Here is a 24323-nt window from a genome sequence, read left to right on the forward strand (position 1 = left end):
AGCTTAGCTTAGCATAAATCATTGAAACAGATTAGACCATTAGCATTTTGTCAAAAAAAAGTTTATCTTTCAATTTTAAGCTTGATTTTTCTAAAGTTACATCATGTGCTAAGACCGATGGAAGATGAAAAGTTGCTTTTTTCTAGGTTGATATATGTAGGATCTATACTCTCATTCTGGCGTATAATCATCAACTTTGCTGCAGTAGGAGCAATTATATTATGCCAGTATTGTTTCTAGTCATATCAACCTAGAAAATAGCAACTTTTCATTTTCTGTCTGTCTTCATACATGATGTATATACAGGAGGGTCAAAAAAATTGCTAATGGTCTAATGCGATTCAATGGTTTATGCTAAAAGTGCTCCCACCAGACCCAGAGGTTAAATGAATTCAAAAGTAGTAAAACTCAGCTGTTAAACTCTCGAGGTGACTGGTAAAATTATCCTATTTTTGTTTTCCTATAAATCAGTGAACATCAGACCTCATTTGAGTGTGTTTGTGTGTTGATTTCAGAAGGCCAAGCGGACTCGTCCCGTAACGCCTCGTCTCTGCCCAATGACCTCCTGCTCTCGCTCTTCCATGGGTCTCTGCAGAACGAGCTGAGCGACCGTGAGATCCCACTGACCCATGAAGATCACATCACGTTCATGCATCACATCCTCGAGCGGGAAAGAGACGGTCATGTGGCTCCATTCTCACTACCTGTCATTAAAGGTGTGTTTTAGGGCTGCACGATACTGGAAAAATATGCAATATGCGATAATGTTATTGAGTATTGTGACAACGGTATTTCTTTCTATAGAACGTTTCCCTAGAGAAATGCTATTTTTATATATATATATATATATTATATATATATATATATATATATATATATATATATATATATATATATATATATATATATATATATATATATATATATATATATATATATATATATATATATTTATATATATAAATAGACTGAGGACTTTCAACTTTGAATTACAGGAATAAAAACATTTTTTACACCTTAATCCTTCTTGTAAAAACATTTCCCAGTATTACAGTATTTATCAATGGTGAGCAGAAGAGCTACTATCAGAAACAAAACAATCTATACTTCATCGATAAAGATAAACTACCATACTTTACGAAGGATTGTGCTTTTTAAAACAGAATACCACAGATCTCTTTTGTAAATGCATTGCCATTATCTAGTTTGTTGCTAATAAAGGTTAACTTTCGATTAACTTTACAGTTTGATAGTTCTGATAGCGTCACAGTCAATGGATGAGAAATAAAATAGATGATTAAAACTCTCTAATTGAAATACTTCACACTAATAGCTGTCAGACATCCCAGATGACCCTTTAACTGATTCATTAGCGATTAATAACAGAAGGAGTGACACTGACCCTGATCTGTACTCATTATGTTTATCTGTGTGTGTGTTTAGAAGAGAGTTTGAAGCCTCCGGAGAGACAGGACACGGTTCTTTCTTTCCACACTATTGGAAGCAGTAAAGAAGCGACGGGCTCCTCCAGCACACTGCAGGTTCATCAGCTCATTATACATTTACAGCTGAAGTCACAGTTAATCCCAAATGATGTTTAACAGAGGAATTTTTCACAGTATTTGCTTTAATATTTTTTCTTCTGGAGAAAGTCTTATTTGTTTTATTTCAGCTAGAATGAAAGCAGTTTTACATTTTTTAAAAGCATTTTAAGGTCAGATATTAGCCCCTTTACACAATATTTTTTCCATTGTCTACAGAACAAACCATCATTATACAGTGACTTGCCTAATAACCATAACTTAACCTAATAAACCTAGTTAAGCTTTTAAATGTCACTTTAAGCTTAATGCTATCATCTTGAAAAATATAGAGTGAAATATTATGTATTGTCAAATAAATCAGTTATAGAAATTAGTTATTAAAACTAATATGTTTAGAAATCTTTCTGTTAAACAGAAATTGGGGAGAAAACTTCCAAGGGGGCTAATAATTCAGGAGGGCTAATAAGTTTTGTATTCCGTGTTGAGTTTATAAATGTCTTGACAGTCGAGTTTGATCAGTTTAATGCGTCCTTACTGAATAAAAGCATTCATTTCTTTAAACAAGTCTTATGGCAATCTTTTAAACGGCAGTGCACTCTTCTTTCTGCTGTTGCCAGCATTGTTTAATGTGCGTGTGTTTCTGACTGGCAGAGTTTTAGTAATGTGGATCTTGCGGATGAAGAGCCAGCTGGAGTGGAGCCGGACGGTTTATCTCCTCGCTGGAAATGTTACGCCAAATACATCAGCCATCAGCAGATCCTGCTCACGTTCCTGCCAGCGACGTTCACAGGTGCAATACTACACCAATTATAGCTCAATGCTATTTTCTATCTGCACGCAGCAGGAGATTGGTGGCATTTTAATGCTTTCATCGAGGCACATACTGTACTTTTTCTTAAGCTGCAAACAGGAAACTAAACCCACAGTTTAACCCAGCATATCTAAACTGATATAGTACTCTGGAGATTGTTAGGAAGGTCTCAATTGGAGGGTCTTTAGTACTTAAAAATATTAATCTTAAAGAAAATATAAGTACATTTGAAACCATGTGCGGTAGATGGCAAGTATTTTATAAACAGGGTTCATACGGTCATGGAAAATCTGAACAAGTCATGAAATTTTGACATGGCATTTTTCAGGCCTGGAAAAGTTTTACAAACAGAAAAAACTTAAAGTTTTGAAGAAGTCATGGAAATTGGTTTAATAAATATCTGTCCTTGGCCAAAAAACATGCTCTCACATTAGCAGTGCTGTGTAAGCATGCTCTAAATACATTTGACATAAAATAGATTTAAGCTTTAATGATATGCTGTAATAAATGGGAACATGCATTGCTCTTCTTATGTACCACGTATATGTAGACATTACATGAAACATTAGATCATAAAAATTAGATTAAAAAAAATAAGTCTCGGGAAAAGTCATGTCATTTTAGCAGTAAAAATGTGTATTATCTCTGTGTAAAAGTCTGATAATTCTTCCAATCTTAAAATGCAAATATTGCCATTTAGATCTCTATTTTTGTATTGTCTAAAACATGTGCAGTTTATTGTTATTTTATGCAAAAAAAAGCACATTTTTATTTTACATTTGAAAGAAATTGCATCAGTTCTTTACAGAATTTTACTGAAAACATGCAAGTATAAATTGTAAACCCAGACAAATCTCTATGGGTCTCTGGGTACTATGTGTTTCAATGTAATCTTATTGTAATTATTATAGCAATTATTATATACTAGACACTCATATACAACTACTAATATTATTTTAAAAAATGCTTTTATATAATATATTATGAATAATATGTATGCATTTTTATTATTATTAAAATTAATAGATTTACTTTGACTGTTCAGATGTGCAGCTTTTGATGTCTTCTGGGCTGGAGACTGAACCTCCTATCAACAGCAGTGTTCGGGAAGAGGAGGAGACCTGTAATCATGGCAGCAGCCAATCACAGGCAGACTTCATCAGCAGCACTGCCAATGGTCCACAGGGTACTGCTGATTTTAAAACTGGTCAACATGGAGCCCATTCTGAAGCAGAGCTGGAGACAGAACAGACCAACACTAGTGTTACAGGCATGGCAATTTCAATTATATTACTATGATATGATATGATATGATATGATATGATATGATATCATATCATATCATATCATATCATATCATATCATATATCATATCATATATGACATATAAGATACAATATGCTATGATATGATACTATATAATATGATATATGATGGGAAACAGTATCTGTTGACAGCGATCAATGTACATACACTTCAATGAAACATTCACAAAACTTCTGTCATAAACGAGACGGTATAATAATAAAAATAACATTACATTCATAAAAATAACTACAAGTTATTTACAATAACAATTACAGTTATTTACAATGTACAAAACCGTGCATGTGCTTTTTATTTAGCTCTAAGATTGCTGGATGAACAAAAAACTATTATAATTATTATTAATATTATTGCTATTATTATTATTATTATTATTATCATTATCATTATCATTATCATTATTATTTAAATGTCCAGACCTGGTTTATAGTTAATAATTTTGCTGACACTTTTATTTAAAGTGATTTACAAATTAATTATTCAGACATCATCTGCTGTTTATTTGCTATGGTTTTGAAAATGGTTATAAAAATACAAGAACAGGTAAACTGTGTCAAAACAAATTCACCTTGATAGTGTGTTAACCAAAAAAAATCATTTTTAGACAATTCTTGAGAAATCTTGACTAAATTCACAGCTAGCTAACAAAAAGCAGAATAAAATTATTACAACCGAAATGATTATTAAACTGAAATATAGAGCACAAATATACAGATACAGTTGACAGCAAAACTATTAGCCTTTCTGTGAAACTTGAATTCAATTTCAAATGCGATATTTAAAGGAGAGAAGATTTGTTTCAACACACTGTAAACATAATAGTTTTAATAACTCATTTCATTTCTTTTGTGTTTACCATGATGACAGTACATAATATTTTACTTAATTTCCAATATACTAGTCTCCAACTTAAAGTGACATTAAATACTCAACTATGTTTATAAGGTTAAATTGGCAAGTCATTTGATAACAGTGGTTTGTTCTTTTGTTAAAAAACATTTAAATTATTAATTTTTAATATATATATATATATATATATATATATATATATATATATATATAATATATATATATATATATATATATATATATATATATATATATATATATATATATATATATATATATATATATATATATATATATATATATATATATATATATATATATATATATATATATATATTTAATTCCAGCCAATCAAGAAGAACTAAGAATTAAGAATAAGGCTTAAAAAGAAAATAGGAAATACTGTAAAAAAAAAATTCTTCTACAAAACAAAGTATTTTAATTTTAAAGATAAGCTCATCATTTTGTTTTCAACTCTCCATAAAAATCTCTGTTATTATTTTTTTAATTATGTTATTTCTTTTATGTTATCATTTGAAATAATATAAAATATTACAGATGGTATACAATTTCTTTTGTATTTTTAAAAAACTGTTATAAATAAAATATATATTTAAAAAACGACATAAAAATCGAATTGCTAATAAAAACATCTAAATATCAATAAAAACATCAGTGATGGCTATGATCAAAAAACAGTTTGAGAACAGTGTCCATAACTCAGTCTCTTGTCTGTCATATCTTGATCAGAGAAGGACGGTGTGCAGTTTGTGGAGCCGCAGAGGCGAGAGTGTCACATCACGTTCAGCAGGCAGGCGTCTCAGCAGAGCAGCAGTGATGCGGCTCGCCCTCGCTGTCCCATATACATCTACAACTGCTCTCTGGACTCCCTCAAGGAGCAGCTGGTCCACCCGCGCTCCGGACGCCATCCCAGAGATGTCTTCTTCAGGTACTGAAACACAAAACACACACAACCAGACTCCTATGTGCAGCGTCAAGGTCTGAGCTCTGCTACTCTGTTCCAATACCTCCACAGCGGCCTACATAAACAACAACAAGGTAGCATCTAATCGTATGAGGAACCTGTAATGCCCGTCATTATCAATAAACATTACACTAAAACATCCCATACTTTTAATAAAAGCATTGATATTTTAATTTAATTAATCCTTGTGTACTGTTAAGGATGTTTGCTTCCACTCTGGGGTGATTTTGAGTCTTAATTTGGCCACAACTTTCTCTGTGTTTAAGCAAATGGAATTATTTTTGGTGACTAATCTTATTCACTCTATTTATTCTTTATTGACTCATATTTTAGTAAAATGAAAAACTTTTACTCAGCAATGCACTCTGGGCATATTTACTACCTTTTCGTTATGTTGGTGGCTGTTTTTGCCCTATTGACTTCCATTATAATGACATTGCAAAGCCATTACCGCATATAATCATGCATTCTTGATTGTTAGTGGGTTTCCCAGTTGGAAAGAGGAATGATTTTGGTGGAGCCTGAGAGCCACACCCACTAAAAATATCCACATTAAAGAAGGAGGAGTCTTAAGAACCACACCTACCTATTACAAAACTTAAATTTCCACATAAAAGAAGGTGGAGCCTCAGAGCCACACCTACATCACAGCCACAGACCAATTTTAATAAGCTGTTTAGAACTCCAGAGATGTCCTAATTTGGAAAGTGTCATACCAGTTTGTTTTCCGATTTCACTTGAAGTTTAACTGTGGCTTTATGATAATGGCATTAAGATTGTCATTGTACTAAATGACTGTTAGCCCCGCCCTAAATGACTGATAATCCCTACCTAAATGACTGATAGCCCCATCCTAAATGACTGATAGCCCCGCCTTAAAGGACTGATAGCCCCACCCTAAGGGACTGATAGCCCCTTCATAAAGGACTGATAATCCCGCCCTAAATTACTGATAGCCCCGCCCTAAATGACTGATAGTCCCGACCTAAATGACTGATAGCCCCGCCCAAAATGACTGATAGCCCCTCCTTAAAGGACTGATAGCCCCACCCTAAAGGACTGATTCCTCCGCCCTAAACGACTAATAGCCCCACCCTAATTGACTGATAGACTTACCCTAAAGGACTGATTGCCCCGCCCTAATTGACTCATAGCCCCAACTTAAATGACTGATAGCCCTGCCCTAAATGATGGATAGCCACGACCTAAATGACTGATAGTCATGCCCTAAATAAAGGATAGCCACACCCTAATTGACTGATAGCTCCGCCCTAAAGAATGGATAGTCACGGCCTAAATGACTGATAGCCACACCCTAAATGGCTGATAGCCACACCCTAAATGACTGATAGCCACACCCTAAATGACTGATAGCTCCACCTTAAAGAATGGATAGCCACGCCCTAAATGACTGATAATACTTTGATTTCATTCTAGTCAGGCAGCTTGCTATGTTTTGGAACAGAGTTGCTGTGTTTGCTCATCATATGGTCGTCCTAAATATGTTTATGTGTGGTTTCTCTTTGGATGAGAATAGACCTCAAGAGACAGACACCTGGGAGTTCAATCAGCAGCCCAGATACAGGTAGCTCTGCTTACTGCTTCCTGCTGCTGCTGCTGCTGTAGGCCTGTATTGGGACAAGGCCGGGAGGGTTAACAGGGGCCGCTTTTTGGCCCCGTCGCACTAAAGATGTTTTTTCTGTCCTTCTCTTTTCCTGAGGGGTTTTGCTACTCTAGGAAGGTAGCTGCAGTAATGGGAACTTTTAGATGTCTTTTAAGGGTATGAGGTCTTAAAATAATCAAAGGAAAACTTGTATATACAAACGTTGAAGATTTGGGGTCAGTATTTTTTTAAATATTCTATTGAAAGAAGAATAAAGGTGATAAAATGTAAAATTTTTAACAAAGACTTTTTTCTTCATTTTATTTTTTTTCTCTCTCTCTCTCTCTCCAATTAATAAGTTAAACAATTAAAAAATATTATTCAATATATCTTTAAAGTATGGCTGCATAAGAGGCTGATCATAGCGAACGCGCTTTTTGCATTGAGAAGGGCATTTTTTGAATGGTTTATTTATATATGGTAATATTATTTCACAAAAGTATTTTTGATAAAATAACAGACGTTTATTGTATTTTAGATCAAATACATGCAGACTTTTTTTAAAATCATAAAACGAATCGAACGGGAAAAAGTTATTGTTAATGAATCAGGTTCTGCCTAATGTATTTTAAGACCTCATATCCTAAAGGCTGTTTTCTGTGCTTTCTGATGTTCAGTACCAGTCAAAAGTTTGGACACTTGTTTCCTAAAGACCTTCTTATTATTAATGGAAATGGAAAAGCAGTTAAACAGCATTGCATATATATCATAATAATGCACATCATGAAGTTTTTATGATGAACAATGCAAAAAAATATTCGTTTTGTCTTGTTTCTGGTCCAAATGTCTACAAATTCTAAAAGGGGATCTATTATGTCTCTTTATACAAGATGTAAAATAAATCTCTGATGTCCCTAATGTGTGTATGTGAAGCATAGTGGCAGATTCAAAAGCAAGACTAATGTTCTATGCTATAGGGTAAATGCCGAGCTAGTGTTGTTCCAATACTGATAAACTTCCAGTTATTGTGAGTTTTTTCCATTTTATACAGTTCCTTTTACAGCATCGATGTTGTAATGTAATTGAAATACAATCAGTTAAACAGACTTTGGCAATTATTTAGTTGTTCAAGCGTAAAACGAGACAAAAAGACGAATCCTCGCACGCACCCGTCAGAATCGGCAGGCTAGCGCAGAAGCTCCATTGAATATACTGGGGTAAAATAAATGCTCATATTATAAAGACATGGCGGGGAAAAATTTTATTTAATGCAGTGCTTCTTGTACAATCTGAGACCCACTTTATATCAGATATCACTCAGCCAGTGGAGATCGCTGATTTTTAAAGAAAACAGACCTTAAACGCGTCAATTTTGCATTGGCATACAATTCACTGGAAACGATTAACCCAATATACTGACAAATTAAAAGTCCTATTAGCATGCTTTGGCATATACCCTATTGAGAGAGAGAGTTCATCACTAGTGGGCGGGGCTTTCCCCCTCTTATGGCACGTACAAAGGGAGAATGTCAATCAAAGGTTTTTTTTTGCAGACTGTCTGATTATAAAAAAATAAAATGAATATATTTTGACCATTAGAAGCTGCTTATGTTCACACACTGTTGCTACACAATTGTGTTTGAACCTCTAATAAAAGTGATTTTTGCATGATAGGTCCTGTTTAAATCAAGAAACATGTTCATGTCTTATTATTAAATTAAAGTGAAAACAATATAATTTTGCTTACACAAAATTTCTGATTATTATCTTGCTTGTTTTAAACTCACTTAATTTTAAATTCTCACTTAATATTTCAGAAAACAAGACATATTTTTTTTGCTTGTCTAGAAAATGCTTCTTAATATCAGAATTTGTTGATATTTGGACTAGAAACAAGCCAAATCAGAAATGTTTCATTTTTGTGTCATTTTACAATGATTGTGTCCAAACCTTTGACTGATAGTGTACACACACTGAAGTTAAGAGAGTAGTTCCCTGCATGTAGACTTTTAGGACATCACAAATAGGGATGCAACGATTATAGATTTTGGTTGTAGGATTATAGTCTGAGAAATGATCACGGTTTCACGGTTATCATGATTATTATGCCTTCATTAATTTTAAAACACTACTAGTTTAGAAAATCTCCTTAGAAAATGTCCAAACTCCTTATATTTTAAAGTGTTATTTATTGCTGCTCAGTAACCAAAAAATACAGCACAAAATAATATTAACAATAGTCCATTTCTCTCTTTGTGCTTAAAAATAAGTCACATTTTTGACATTTTAACATACATAATTTTTACACTGTAAATAAATGATAGAACAATAAATAAATAAATAAATAAAAAGAATAGGATTTGTCTAATGCAGGGCTTGAAATTAACTTAAGGTAGCACCATAAATATTTAGGACCACCCACCAAAAATGAATAAGGACCACTGCAAATTGAATATTACAGATTTATTGTATTTTAAAACAACATCAATCAGGACTAACAAAAACCAGAAACAACTAAATAATTCTGTTATCACTTATTGATGTTTGTGCAATAATTTAAAAATGAATGATGATGATGACAACAATAATGCTAACAATAAATAACATTATCTTGCTGCCTTGAATGTGCTTGAATGCGAGTTATGTGCTATAAAAAGTCCTGCTGTTACTTTATGAGAATAAAATCTATGGTTTGCATCAAACAAAAATGAAGCATTGAAGTAAGAAATATACATTGTGTACTATTGTTTTTATACGCATGTCAATATAATAACCAGAAAGATCGGACAAAAGAAAGAAGAAAAGTCTTACTTCTAATACTCTTTAAAGGTTTTGGTTTGTGTCATTTTAAATGCTCAGTCTTGTTGTTTTCATTTTTCTGTGTGTGCAGGCGAGTCAGCCGGCCCAATATATGCGGCACAGAATAGCTTTCTTGCGATGACCACCTGCACAGTACTGTTCTTTATCATGAGCTGAAGTTTCAGTATAAACTTAGTAAAGTCGAGCTTCTTTGGCATAGATCTATACACTGTTAGATTTTACATTTAGCTTCTATTTGCGCTAAACACGCAGTGAATGCAACGCATCGAGATTCAGGCCATTAAACAGCTGATCCACTCCGAGTCTTTCTGCAGTCCGAAAACACTCGCTTGATCTCGGCTGGCAGATCAATATTCATCACATGATCGATCTAATCGCCGCCAATATTTGTAACTTGAAGTGGGTTTGCAAACCTGTGTACTTTTCATTGCTTCTTCCTCAAACTTCAGCCGTTTGCAGTTCTTGCGGACACAAAAGCCCCCATCTTAACTAGTGCGCCCGAAAAGCATGAGCACGTTACGTTACGTCGCGTCCGCGTCCCTCCTTTGGAAATGAACTCACACGAGCTTGCCTTAGTTAATAGCCTCAGTCATAATTAATCCAGTGTGCGTGGTTATTAGTCTCAGCGTATAAACTTGCATAGTTTGCTGTTTAGTTGCTGCAGTTTTGTTCTGTGCAGAAAGGTGGTGTTGAGAATCCTTTACGATTAATTAATAGTGACGAATTAAAGCGCGGTTAATAGTGAAACCGGTTAATCGTTGCATCCCTAATCACAAAACAGTCAATGACTTAGAAAATGTGAAATATAAGTCATGTTCTTGTTCCAACACGGGCTCATTGGGAAAACGTGCCCTGATGTACATTTTTGAGAACTGAGAAATATGTGCTCGTGGGTGTATACGGCTGTATTTGATATGTAAAATGAATGCTACTGGGCGGTATCGCTGATTGCTAACTTTTGTATGGACAGCTGTTCCAGTTTGCTCAGTACTTCACAGAATGGCTCTAGACTTAGGCAGCAGGGTTCGAGTCCGACAAAGGATGGTTACATAAAACAGGAAAAAGGAAATCCAAAAAAGCAGTGTGAGACTACAGTAGAAGCTGACTTTTCTATCGTGGTTTGCTTTTGAAAACACGATGGGTTGGGTTTAGGGAAGGGGGTCTCTCCGGGCCAGTCGATATCAACTTGATATACTGTATTATGCACGACGACAAGCTTCTCTAATGAACATGCACAAGAAGGATGTTAAAATTTGTAGAAATGTATACAGCACCCTCTGGTGGATTTACGAGAAATGGCACGTATGAGAAAACGTGCACCGGTAATGTATTTGAGATTGTCAAAAATGTACACAACGCCCTCCAGTGGATTTGTGACGGCTCCAGTCGTAATATTCCTAGCCACGCCTCTCTTACCGTTAGGCTGTGAGGCACAAAAGAAGCCCCGCCCCCTACTCAGTATTCCGTTTAGATTGAAAGTACCTCAAAATACTGAAATAAAAGTCTCGACACCTTCCAGTTCAAGCAGACTTTAATAGAAAAATTGCAAGAAAATGTAGTCCAGGGTACATGTGTGTTGGTTCTTACAAATATAGCCCTGGGCACATATTTCCATTGAGCCTGGGTTATCTTCTTCTTTAATACAATTATTTTAAACGTTTTTTTCTGTATTAGTGTTTACACACCCAAATTTTACGGTACATATTATGCTGGTGTCCTCAACGTCTTAATTTTTCATCACTTTGCCTTTTCTTGAAATGTATTTTTCCTGCTCTGTTGACCACAATAGCGGTAAAGCCTGCGGTGTGTAATCTGGAGTATTGTTGCTTCATGGCTGTAAATGTGTTTTGCATGCTCTTAAAGCTGGTTTGATCCTGCTGCTCTGTGACGGGTTTGATATTTCACCGTCCTCTTCAGCAGTCAAATGTGACTAATATTTACATTTGGATCATCATCTGGACTGAGAGGATAAATGTAATCCTATTGCACTAAAGTTATGCTTTATGCAGTATTACCCCTTTAGAAATACTAGTGCAACCAACATTGATATTGAATATCAACAACATCAGAATCAGCATTAGGAAGTCTATTTAAATAAAAATAAATGAGATATGTTTATTGTTTAACAGGGTTTGTGATCACCTTTTTTTTGCACATAGTGAAGTGGTGGATTATATATAGAATCCATTGATTTCAGTTTCACATAAAAGGAACGTAAAATAGAGATGTGCATTGAAGAAGACTACCTGAGAGAATTATGTCAGTATTTTACACTGTAAAATGACTGCTGTTAATGCATATACATATTGATATATTATTCAATGCATGTCTATGTGTGTGAACAGTGCACACATATATAAATTGCCATAGTTTTGGCCTAATTTTAATTTGAAAGAAAATGTCCACCTGAAAATGTATTACAGTTTTTTTTTTTAGAAATTGCTTATAAATGATCATAATTTATTGTAGAATTGATTTGATTGATTTATTTTAGGTCGATCTCTCAGGAGTGCAACAGCACCTTCTCTGGGATGGAGCACGTGACACAGAAGGGGCTGGCCAACTACCGCAGCCTCCTGCAGGAGCATTACTACCAGAGCTATGTCAAAGGTCACACACACACACACACACACACACATTTGATTAATTTTATTTGGAATGACTAATAGTAATTAAAGCAACACACAACATCCAATTATTCATAAAGAGCCCATGATGTTTCACAGTACAAGCAGTAGATACAACCATTGAGTTTCTTTTCTTAGGGGTAGAGATGGCCTCGTCTTCTCCACACATGAAGACTGCCTATTATTGCAGACACAGAACAGTACTTTGCAATTTGTTTAGAGTCTTTTTTACTGAGTCCGGCAATTTGTAGTCCCCTCACACACAGTTTAAGAACGTGCCCTAGGCTACCGTAGATTAAAACCACTAACTTTGTGTTGTAACCACACACTTTCAGAGCATTAATGGTTGATATTTCAGCATTTTTTCTGAATAGCACAAATTCATGGATGCGTCAAAACAGCAGCGTACTTCCATAATCAGAATGTTCTTCAATACTTCATCCACAACAACAATATCAGGGGTGTTTGGAAAATCTCTAATGACAGTGCTCAGAACATGTGCATTACTGTTTAATGGTGAAAACCAGTTCATTCGCACAGTCTTGGTAGTGTATAGTGCACTGTGCGCGCACACACACACACCGATGCGTATTTACACAGACAGAAAATAACACATGGGCCCATAGTTAAGCAAAAAATATTTTTTATTGAATTTTTATGAAGTAAAATACATTTGACATGAAATACAATATACACATACCAACATACAGACATACATGCATACAATTAAAATCCGCATGGCATTTAAGTATTTTTAGATATTTTAGATTTGTTGTTTTTTTGATTTTTAGTTTATCAGATGCAGACATTTATGTAAGAATTACATTTTTCTGTATTTAAAATTAGTTTAAAACAGCTACAATAAACATAATAAATAAATATTAAATGCTTTATAAGTATTAATTGTTTTTTTTTTTTGTTAATGATAGTAATAATGACAGTAAACAAGCAAAAAAGGACAACAGTAATAATCATTAACAACAACCACTACAATAATAAAAATAATAATAATAAAAATAAATCCCAAGTACTACACCAACTACTACTACTACTACAGAGAGTTACTACTACTACTACACATCCACTACTTCTGATACCACTATACCAACGACATCTACTACTACAGATACTACTTCAACTACTACTTCAAAAACCCAAACTACAACTTCAACCACTACTACTACTACTACTACTACTACTACTACTACAACTACAGCAACCTGAATAATGACAATGGTAGAGATACTTGTAATAATGATAATGAGGAGATAACAGGACAAGTCAGGACAGTACTAATAACAATGATAACAAAAGTAGAAGTAATAATATTGATGATAATAGTGAGGAGGTGAGGGGGGGTTGGGATTTCAGGAAGAGAACTAATAATATTTTTAATAATAATAATAATAATAACAAGTAGAATAAGGAATGAGAAGAAATAGAAGATTAGAAAATTAGAAAAGGAGAGAAAAAAAAGAAAAAGAAAAGGAAGGAAAAGAAAGAGTAGAAGAAGAAAAGGAAGTGGAAACAATTTGCAGCAGACAAGACAATGAGAATATTGAGAGAAGAAAAAAAAACATTACTATGATAATATACAGACAGTAAAAACTCAAAGTAAAGAAATATTGAAAAGAAGAATTTAGGTAATACTAGGAATAGTTATTAATAATAGTAATAATAATAACAATAATAAAAAAGAATGAAAGATCGAGAGGAGGAACGATTAACGTGATAACTATGATATACTAACGTTGATAATAATAATGATAATAATAATACTAATAATAAAAAAACAACAACAGCTTTCACAATAATTTGAGGTGGTGGAAGGTATGAAATCGGCATTAAAGTGTATACTGTTTGTCAGTTGCTTTGTGATGCATTAAAAAAGTATAAGTATTAATTGTAAGGTCACGTTTTATGTTAAGACGTATTGTCTATTTTTACCACATTTTCTGTATGCGAAATACAAGTAAACTTCCTGTCCGCTGATGTTTCTGTGATTGATTGAACGACAGGTGTCTATCGCAGTCTGCAGCAGTCGTATAACGTGAGCTCTCAGGACGTCCTGACAGCCATGGACTACTGCGAGGAGTCGATGCAGGAGATCGACATCACTTCCTTTCTGCAGACGCTGTGTGGACACGTGCGCGTGTTTCGAGAACGCCACGAGCTGCACGGAAAATCCAGCAACGGCCCTACAACCTTCATAATCGGGGAGGCAGAGGAAGATGGAGCTGACAGAGCCACGCTTGTGTCTTCATCGAGGTACCCATGCAGAGCAAAGCATTCTAGGGCTTGTAGTCATTTGGGTTTGTTGCGTGGAGTGTGTTAGTGGTTGCCCTTTTCATTGGGATTTTTTATTATTATTCATTCATTCATTTTCCTTTGGTGACCCCCGATATATAAGAGACTAGAGCCTGGTTTATACTTCTGCGTCAAGTGATCGGCGTGACCCACGGCGCAAGCCTTGCGCACAGCTGTGCATTTATACTTCTGCACGCTGTTTCTGTTGGTCTGCAATACACTTCCAAAACGCTAGCTGGCAGTAGGTGTCTATGTTTCTCTGTGTCGAGTTCCTTCGCTGGTGTTTTATTTTTTCTGAACGCTTCCTTAATGTACAAGTGGCTCAAATTCGCTCATTTTGAGGCGGGAACCTGCGGACGTGCAACAGCTTTAATCATAAGGCAAACACAAAACAGCAGTCTCCATCCGGAGCTCCTTCACGGGACTCCACACTTGTAAACACCCGCTGCATCACGCTCTCACCTCCGCCCACACTCATCAGCACTACCAAGCCGACCAATCACAGAGCTTGCGCTACGCGTACGCGTTACATTTTTTTGAGAGGTGCGCGTCAGCGGCGACCACGGCGAGGGGCTATGCGTCCACGCGTAGGCTGCGATATAGCATTTGAGTGCGCTTGACGCAGAAGGATAAATCAGCCTTAAGCCAGAGTGAAATGAACCGGCAACTATTCCAGCATATGGTATACGCAGCGGATACCCTTCCAGCCACAATACAGTACTGGGAAACACCCATACATTCTCAGAGTCACACACACACACTCATACACTACAGCAAATTTTGTTTCTTCAATTTACCTATAGCCAGTGCTTAATTTGTGAATTGCGAGGTCCCGGAACAGATCGGGGTAACGGATCTGGCATGTTACCCGAGAATGGAGAGGTGTCTCGCACGAAAGTGGAGAGCGGGGGTGGAGGGGTGTCGCGGACGAAGGACGGAAATGAAGAGTGGAGGGGTTGTCGCGGACGGAAGTGAAAGTGAACAGCGGATGGGGGAGAAGAGCGGTTGAGGAGAGGGATCGGTAAAATGAGGTGCTGGATCAGATTTCAGAGGTGCTGGATCTGGATCCAAAATGTTCCAGCACAAATTAAGCTGTTTGGACTGTGGGGAAAACAAACCGGAGCACCCGGAGGAAACCCACACCAACACGGGGAGAACTTCATACAGAAATGCCAACTGACCAGCCGGGACTCAAACTAATGAAATTCATTAAATTAATGTAATAATTATGCGCATGTACACGATCACATAATTGTTTGTATTTTTTTTCTGAAAGTGTTGAACTGGAGGATGTGAGTGAAACTGATTCCAAAGGAAAACTCTCTGTTCCCTCGTCCCCACTGAACCTGGACGAACCAAAGTCTCCCAAAATCCCAGAATTCCCTCTGACTCTTCTCCAGTCCCAGCAGAAGTGTGAAGTTTTTCCTGATTTGCACAAAATCATACAGGTACTGCAGACACACAGTGAGGAGACGAACAGCATTCCTAAAGCTGTATTAACAATAAAACACATTCTGTTTGTATTGCAGGATAAATTCATGGAAATTGGTGCTCAGTATTTCAAGACTGTACCGTCCAATCCACATTATTTCTTTTACTGCCTTCAGTCTTCCAAAAAAGAGGTGCGTTTTGCTTTTTTAGTAAGCACAGTGCTCACTACCAGAACAAGTTAACAAGGAACAAAATATAAATAATAAACAAGGAATAAGAGTATTTTCACACAAGTAAATACATAGCCTCAATGCTGATTTCTGCACACGCAGATTCCATGTAGGTATATTTTGATGATATTTTGTTCAGACAGTAATTGCTGACTCTTTGCTGGTCTTCAGGAGGACTCGGACAGAGAAGAAGAACTAAGGCCCAGTGACGAGTGTGAGCTTTCTGAAGCTGAACTGGCCACAGAAGATGGTAACACCACATTTACTCCTCTGATACTCTAAATATAGTCAAGTATATGTCACAAATATCTCCATATGTGAGTGTGCACTTGACAGTTCCCCATTCATAAACAAGTCCTTTAGAGACAGCAGCGATTGTGACATATTTACACTTATTATTTACCAAATAACCCCACATTACCCATTTTGTATAATTTTTCTGAATGCTGTGACATGAGATAAAAGCTATTTCATTAACTTTTTCGAGTTAAAATAAAAATCTGCGATGACAACGTGCGATATTTCTATTTTAGAAAGTTTCTATTTCTGTATTGTCATGGCAAAACAAAGGCAAGGATCACCTCCTGTCCAGATTATGTGCTTTGTTCAGTGTTTATGCTATCAATGTGAGTTTGAATACCGTTTTACGTGTCATTTATTGCCATACTCCTGAAAGCAGCAGAAGATAGTTCACCTCGAAAGAGAAACAAAAAACGCTGAATGGATTATACACTAACCTGCTCATTTTTTAGTCACGAGATTGTGCCAAACAGTCAAAAACTGTGAAGAAATGGTGCCAAGGTATCCATAATCCTGGACCAGGCCGTATCCTCAGCAGATGCTGTGGCGGTCATGGAGGAGCGGAGAGCATGAGACCGATTTCTGAAAGACCACAGTGATGGGCGAGTCTTCGCATTGATCCCGTGAGCCAGTTTGTATACCTGCCAGTGACCTACTCATGCCTGCAGGTCTTTATGATGGATGTCCAGCATTCTCCATCCTCCGGCACTTAGACTGCAGCTCTGCACAAGAAGTTTGGCCAGAGGAGGAATGGTCGTGCCCCACTAAGCCTGGTTTCTCTCAAGGTTTTTTTCCTTCTCTGTCGTCAATTGGTGAAGGTTGTTCCTTGCCACTGGCTTGCTTGGTTTGGGACTTGTGGAGCTGCTCATCAATCGATTTGCTCTTCAGGACTGACACAGTTTCAATTTATGAGAACTTCTATATTAAGCTGCTTTGACACAATCTAAATTGTAAAAGCGCTATAGAAATACAGATGTATTGAAAACTGAATAAAAAAAAAGGGAAAGCTGACAGAAACAAACCAGCTGAATGGAGCATACACTAACCCAGTGTTTCCCAAACCTGTTCCTGGAGGCACACCAACAGCACATATTTTGAATGTCTCCCTTATCTGACCCATTAACTTCAGGTTTTGGAGTTTCTTCAAATCTTCTGATGAGTTGATTCAGGTGTGTTTGATTAGGGAGAGGTTGCAAATGTGTACTGTTGGTGTGCCTTCAGGAACAGGGTTGGGAAACACTGCACTAACCTATGTATTATTCATTTACAATACAGCACCAAACAGTAAAAACAGTGGCGTGACAGATAAGCAGATGCATATGAATGTGGAAGTAAACGTTTTCAGTGACCGTTAAGGTGATTTGAGGTTTCCGGAATGAACCTGCGTTATTTAGTGGTTGTTATCTTGGGATAACGTATATTGTAATGTTGCAACTGATCACTCAGAAGCATGCTTTCTAAACAGCCCTGTAATAATAAAAAAAATCATTATATGGATGTGAACATTTTCAGGGACCATCAAGATGATTCAAAGTATCTGAATTATTATTTAGCAGTTGTTCTCTTGAGATAACATACCTTGGAATGTTGCTGGTCAATCAGAAATGAGTTTTTTAGACAGCCGTGTAATAAAACAAATATCAACCATGCAATGTTTACTTGTTATTAAACATGAAGTTCTCTAAAACATCTCATGTAATCCATGTTTGTGTGTGCGCAGAGAACGTGTCCGGTTGCTGCATCGTGACGGAGAGCGATACGGATCTGGAGGTGGAGTATCAGGAGTGTGGGAATGTTGAAGCAGATGCTGGAGAAGCAGAGGGTGCCACAGGTGAATCTCCGTCAGACTCTAACACGGTGAATCAGGACGAGGACTCCTTCAGTATTCTGGATGGAGACTCTCTGCTGGAGGTGGAGGGTCCGCAGCCGGAGCTCCCACCACTGTTTGTTCATCTCACCTGCTCCGTCAACATGAAAAGCAGCCACGGCTCCATGCCCACGCAGACACTGCCAACCTGCCTGAGTGAGAACATAACACATGTAGTCCTTTGACAGGGTCACACCAACAAAAACAGCTTCAATGATGACTGTAAAGATATACAGTTGAAGTCAAAATTATTCGCCCTCCAAATATTTCCCAAACAATGTTTAAAAGGGCTTGGAATTTTTCACAGTATCTCCTATAATATTTTATTATAATATCCTATAATATCTTATTTGTTTTATTTCGGCTAAAATAAAAGCAGTTTAGATTTTTTTTTTTGAAAACATTTTAAGGTCAATATTATTAGCCCCCTTAAGCTAAATATTTTTCCGATTGTCTACTAACCACTGTTAAACAATGACTTGCCTAACATCCCAATTAAGCCTTTAAATGTCACTTTAAGCTGAATACTAGTGTGTGAAAAACATCTAGTCAAACATTAAGTGCTTTCATCATGGCAAAGATAAAAGAAATCAGTTATTAGAGATGAGCTATTAAAACAATCATAATTAGAAATGTGTTGAAATATCTTCTTTACGTTAAATGTAATTAACATATAATGATAATTGCACAGAATAAACAAAATCACAAGGATTTTCCCCTGCTATTGAACTATAAAAGCATTGACAGCCTGTCAGAAGCCAGTCAGTTTGAACATTGCTAATGCTAGATGCTAATATAGTTTTGTTTGTTGTTGTTGTTGTTGTTGTTGTTGTTGTTGTCGTCGTCGTCGTTGTTGTTGTTGTTGTAGTTGTTGTTGTTGTTGTATTTAACAGACTTTTATTTTACTTTTTTTGTAACATTTCCCCTTCTTAGTTCTATTAAAATATCAAGAAATAATTTAATTAATAAATTATTGATTCATAAACATAATAATAATAACAACAATAATAATAATAATAATAATAATAATAATAGTTGATAATAATAATAATAAATGTTTAGATTTTACAGTACATTATTATTGCAGTAATATAATAAATTTTCTTTTTTACTTTTTTATTCAAATAATAAAAGTTTTTTCATCAGATTTTGGTTTTGTTTGCCTTTTGAGAAAATATATATTTAATAATATTATATAATAATGTAAAACATTTGTTTATGAGTTTATTAAAATGTCAGTCCTTTTGTATTTCTCAGTGAGGTTCATCGTGATCAAAGCACTATTAAAACTATTAAAAAGTAGGCACTATGCCGATGGAAAGGGAAAGTGATCAACTCTTTTTAGAAATGTATGGTATCTTTTTCAGGGTGGAATGTTAAAGTATATTAGGCTGCTCAATTCAGCTGGACTTAATTTTTTTACAGTGCGAATGGTTGACTGACTTGTAGATTATTTATTGTGTGGAATAAAGAGTCGACTACATTACAGGAGAAATTATGTTCTTTGGAAGCAGAAAACTAACCGAGTTAGTGGTGCCATCTAGCGGCGGTAAGTGGATCTGTCCCAACATTGAGGTACAATTATAAACCTGTTAAATATTATTTAGGTGACTATTAAACTGCTAAACATTTAAAATGATAAAAAAAAAGAAACTTAAATCGTGTGAGCAATATCAAATATTTATATAAAAATATTATTTATTCTTTTAAAATTATTATTTATTATTTAAAAACACACACATATATGTTTGTGTGTGTGAATATATATATATATATATATATATATATATATATATATATATATATATATATATATATATATATATATATATATATATATATATATATATATACATATCTAAACATAATTATTATTTTTATTTATTTATTTGTTTATTCATTTTATTTATTTATTTATTTTTTGAGGGGGGTCTCATCTACCTTTTTTTGTCCTAAGCTGATCACATGCCTGGTATAATGCTTTTCACAGTAATAATTGTTTCAAAGCAGCTTTGCAAAAGGTGCATGTTATTGCATTACAATCAAATTCAGATAGTTAAGGTTATTAGTTACCATAACTTTATTACTTACCAATAATGTTAACTAATTAACTAGTGACTAATTACTAATAGCCTTGAACAGTTAAAGTTATTATATATAAACATAGTTAACCTGCAGTTATATATAGGCGATGTCCATGTGTACATGTTTAATGAAAGATGTTGTATTTCGCTCATTTGTATTGTTTTGTCCTTAAACTCCTCCTGTGTGTAGCACTAGCACTAGTATCTTACACATCTCGTCCAAAGCCTTCTATTGTGTTTTGATGTGATTTGTTTTGGACTCTTGTAGGCTGTGATAATAACATTTTTGACACAGAATAATGTGTTGTTGTGTGTGTTTGCAGGCGAGATCATCTCCTGTCTGGAGAATGCAGAGACTCTTCATTCTGTGGATCTGAATGAGATGTCGGTCACTCTGGATATCTACGTTCTCACGCTGCCTCTAGAGATCGAGGTTTTGGCTCCTGGCGCTCGCCACATCAGGTCTGTGGAGTTACTTCAGGTTTGCATATCAAGCTAGAAAAAAATATCTGAGGCTTATTTTACATCATTTAAATCCTTGTCCATGATGCAGAAACACGTCTGAGAGCAGCGTGTCGTTGAATCGTTCCCCTGCTCAGCCTTCATCTTATCGCTCTGATGAGGAGCTGATGGGGAATCTGGACGGTCTGCATGTCGGCGAGGACAGGTGAGTGTTCACAGGTAAATCAGGACGTCGTCGTCATCTTCAGCACTGACTCTGTGTTGTGTCTTCTTCTGCAGTATGTCTGGAGATCCACTCTCTAAACTCCCTGTACCGCACAAGATGGCTGTTTTAGCCACTATGGATGAGGTCAGTGTGAAAAAGGGTTTTATAGTAATTTTATATAAAACCAACAAATAAAATAAGTTGTAGAGATCCAGAAATAATTTTCCAGTCTTCTAAATGTTCAATCTACTTATTAAGGTTTTACTTTGTTTTTTGAGTTATTACATTTTTTAAAAGCCTTTTTTATTTTTAGATTTCCTATTTTCATAGATATTGCTAATATATATATTTATATGTATATATATATATATATATATATATATATATATATATATATATATATATATATGTAGTCTGTAGTTTTGTCTGTAGTTTTATTATAATTATTTTTTATTTAGCAGTTTATTTAAGTGAAAATAAATGTTGCCTTCTTTAAATGTAAATTTTTAAATGTTTTTTGAAACTGTTATTTAATCTTTGTATTTTTTTTATAATAATAATAATTATTATTTTTGTTTTGTAATTTGTGGTTTATTTCAATTAATGTTTATTTTATTTTAAGTAACAGCAATGTTTTAATGGGCTTATTTTAATACTAGCATCTGTCTCTGACCAGAGTTATTTTAATATCATTTAATTGTATTCTAGATTTAATTAATATTTTGAATTGTTTGTAGGATCACAATTTTCATTTAAAGAGTTTGTCTTTTGTTGCTTTTTTTATAATTAAAATTTTATTTGATTTTAATATCATATTAATATAAAGTGTACATTTATTTTATTACTTCAACTCAAACAAAATAAAGAAAAATGTAATTATTAGATTTTATTAATAATAATAATAATAATAATAATAATAATAATAATAATAAATGTTTTTCTATTTTCTTCATTTTTTTCTACCTTTGTTTGCTTAATATTTAAGACAGCCATACATTTGCTTATGATTGTAGCTAGTACTAATCATCTGTTTTTCTGCATCAGATCCACTGGCTGATGGAGGATGAGATTTTCTTGTTTATTTATAATTTTGAATTGCATTATGGGCTCTTGATCTTTCTTCCAACGACTTTTAACCTTGAGAAGTTTGACTTTATAAAAGTGACATTTGTAATAGTTTGCACTGATATATTGTTATGGATGGTGTTGTGTATTATGCTACAAACACCTTGCAATAAACTGTACATTTTCTGTCTTTTTACAGACTTATTTCTCTATATTCATTCATTTTCTTTTCGGCTTAGTCCCTTTATAAACCCGGGGTTGCCACAGCACAACTTATCCAGCACATGTTTTACGCAGCAGATGCCCTTCCAGCTGCAACCCATCTCTGGGAACCATCCATACATACTCACTCACACTCATACACTACGAACAATTTGGTGGAAACGGACTGTGGTGGAAACCGGAGCACCCGGAGGAAACCCACGCTAACACAAGGAGAACATGCAAACTCCACACAGAAACGCCAACTGACCCAGATGAGGCTCGAACCAGCGACCTTCTTTCTGTGAGGTGACAGCACTACCTACTGGGCCACTGCGTCGCCACTTATTTCTCTATATATTATTTCTTATACATTATATTATGTCAAACTACTAAAATGGCAATAAAAGTCACTTTGTCAAACTGTAGAGTTGAATTTTCAACATCAAAAGTCAACAGAGCAGAGATCAACATCCCATAATGCATTTCACAAACACTTGTGAGTCACTAAATACGGAAGCTGTCCATTAACAGTCATTTTTTACAGTGTAGTGCTAATCATCTGTTCAGATCCGCTGGCTCCTGGAGGATGAGATGGTGTCTGCTCTGCGTCTGTCTTCGGTCATCAGCTCCTCCACGCTGCAGAAAGTGTCTGATCACGTGTGTCGCTCCAGCGGACGCCCGCAGTGCCACTTCGAGCTCGTCCCCCTGCAGTTCGTCTTCGGCCACGAGCAATCGCTGGAAAAGTTTCAAGAGGTTTGAACTCGCGCCGTCACCTCTATTATTGCTGATAAGAGCGCGCAGGGAAAGGTCAGGAAAGAGATTATGTTCTGCCCCGCTGTTTAATAACACGCCTGTGCTTCCTCGCCGCAGGAGTTCAAGAGGTTATCGCTGGCCGGTTACCTGCTGAACGCGGAGCAGCACAACTTCCACTACGTCTCCCTGAGTCGCCAGCAGTCGCACAAGATCCAGACGGCCAGAGAAATAAACATCACTGCTGAAAACACCACAACGCAGAGTCCAGAGGCGTCTGCAAACATCTGCACAAAAGAGCCGGAGGTGATTATTCATAAGAGAGTTGGAAAAATTAGTTTATTCACACCTAAGTGGTTTCAAACCTTTTCCGTTGAAGACAGAGGAAGATATTTTGAAGAATGTTGGAAACTGGTAACCATTGACTTTCATTGTAGGAAATAAAATATTATGGGAGACAGTGGCTACTGGATCCCATCATTTTTCTAAATATATTGCTTTGATTTTAATAGTATTATTACTTTAGTGATGTTATTGTTACTAATATTAGACAAAAGAGCCGGAGCTGGAGGTGGTTATTCATAGGAGAGTTGGAAAAATTTGTTTATTCACACTCAAGTGATTTCAAACCTTTGTGCTTAAACACAGAAGAAGATATTTAGAAGAATGTTGTAAACTGTTGAACAGCTGAACCGTTGAGGAAAAAAATACTATGGGGGACAGTGGCGAATTTATCAAAATATATTGCTTTGACTTATTAATACTTTTTTAATGTTATTGTTATAATTATTCATAGAATTATTATAATTATTTATTTAAAATGGTATGTTTTTATTTCATTAATGTACATTTT

General features: G+C 35.4%; 1 protein-coding gene across 1 annotated transcript in view; it reads left to right on the top strand.

The window, feature by feature from the left end:
* The window catches only part of szt2 (SZT2 subunit of KICSTOR complex), a 168715-nt gene that overhangs the window by 33867 nt on the left and 110525 nt on the right, over positions 1 to 24323 (top strand). Inside the window, 17 exon segments of the mRNA XM_056459355.1 lie at positions 516 to 716; positions 1444 to 1541; positions 2196 to 2334; positions 3401 to 3625; positions 5281 to 5479; positions 7053 to 7100; positions 12433 to 12548; positions 14584 to 14833; positions 16149 to 16320; positions 16402 to 16494; positions 16705 to 16783; positions 18554 to 18856; positions 21108 to 21246; positions 21338 to 21451; positions 21526 to 21595; positions 23288 to 23473; positions 23591 to 23776. Of these exon segments, the coding sequence (XP_056315330.1) occupies positions 516 to 716; positions 1444 to 1541; positions 2196 to 2334; positions 3401 to 3625; positions 5281 to 5479; positions 7053 to 7100; positions 12433 to 12548; positions 14584 to 14833; positions 16149 to 16320; positions 16402 to 16494; positions 16705 to 16783; positions 18554 to 18856; positions 21108 to 21246; positions 21338 to 21451; positions 21526 to 21595; positions 23288 to 23473; positions 23591 to 23776 (2618 nt within the window).

This window comes from Danio aesculapii, chromosome 6 (genome assembly GCF_903798145.1).
Source record: "Danio aesculapii chromosome 6, fDanAes4.1, whole genome shotgun sequence".
NCBI lineage: Eukaryota > Metazoa > Chordata > Actinopteri > Cypriniformes > Danionidae > Danio > Danio aesculapii.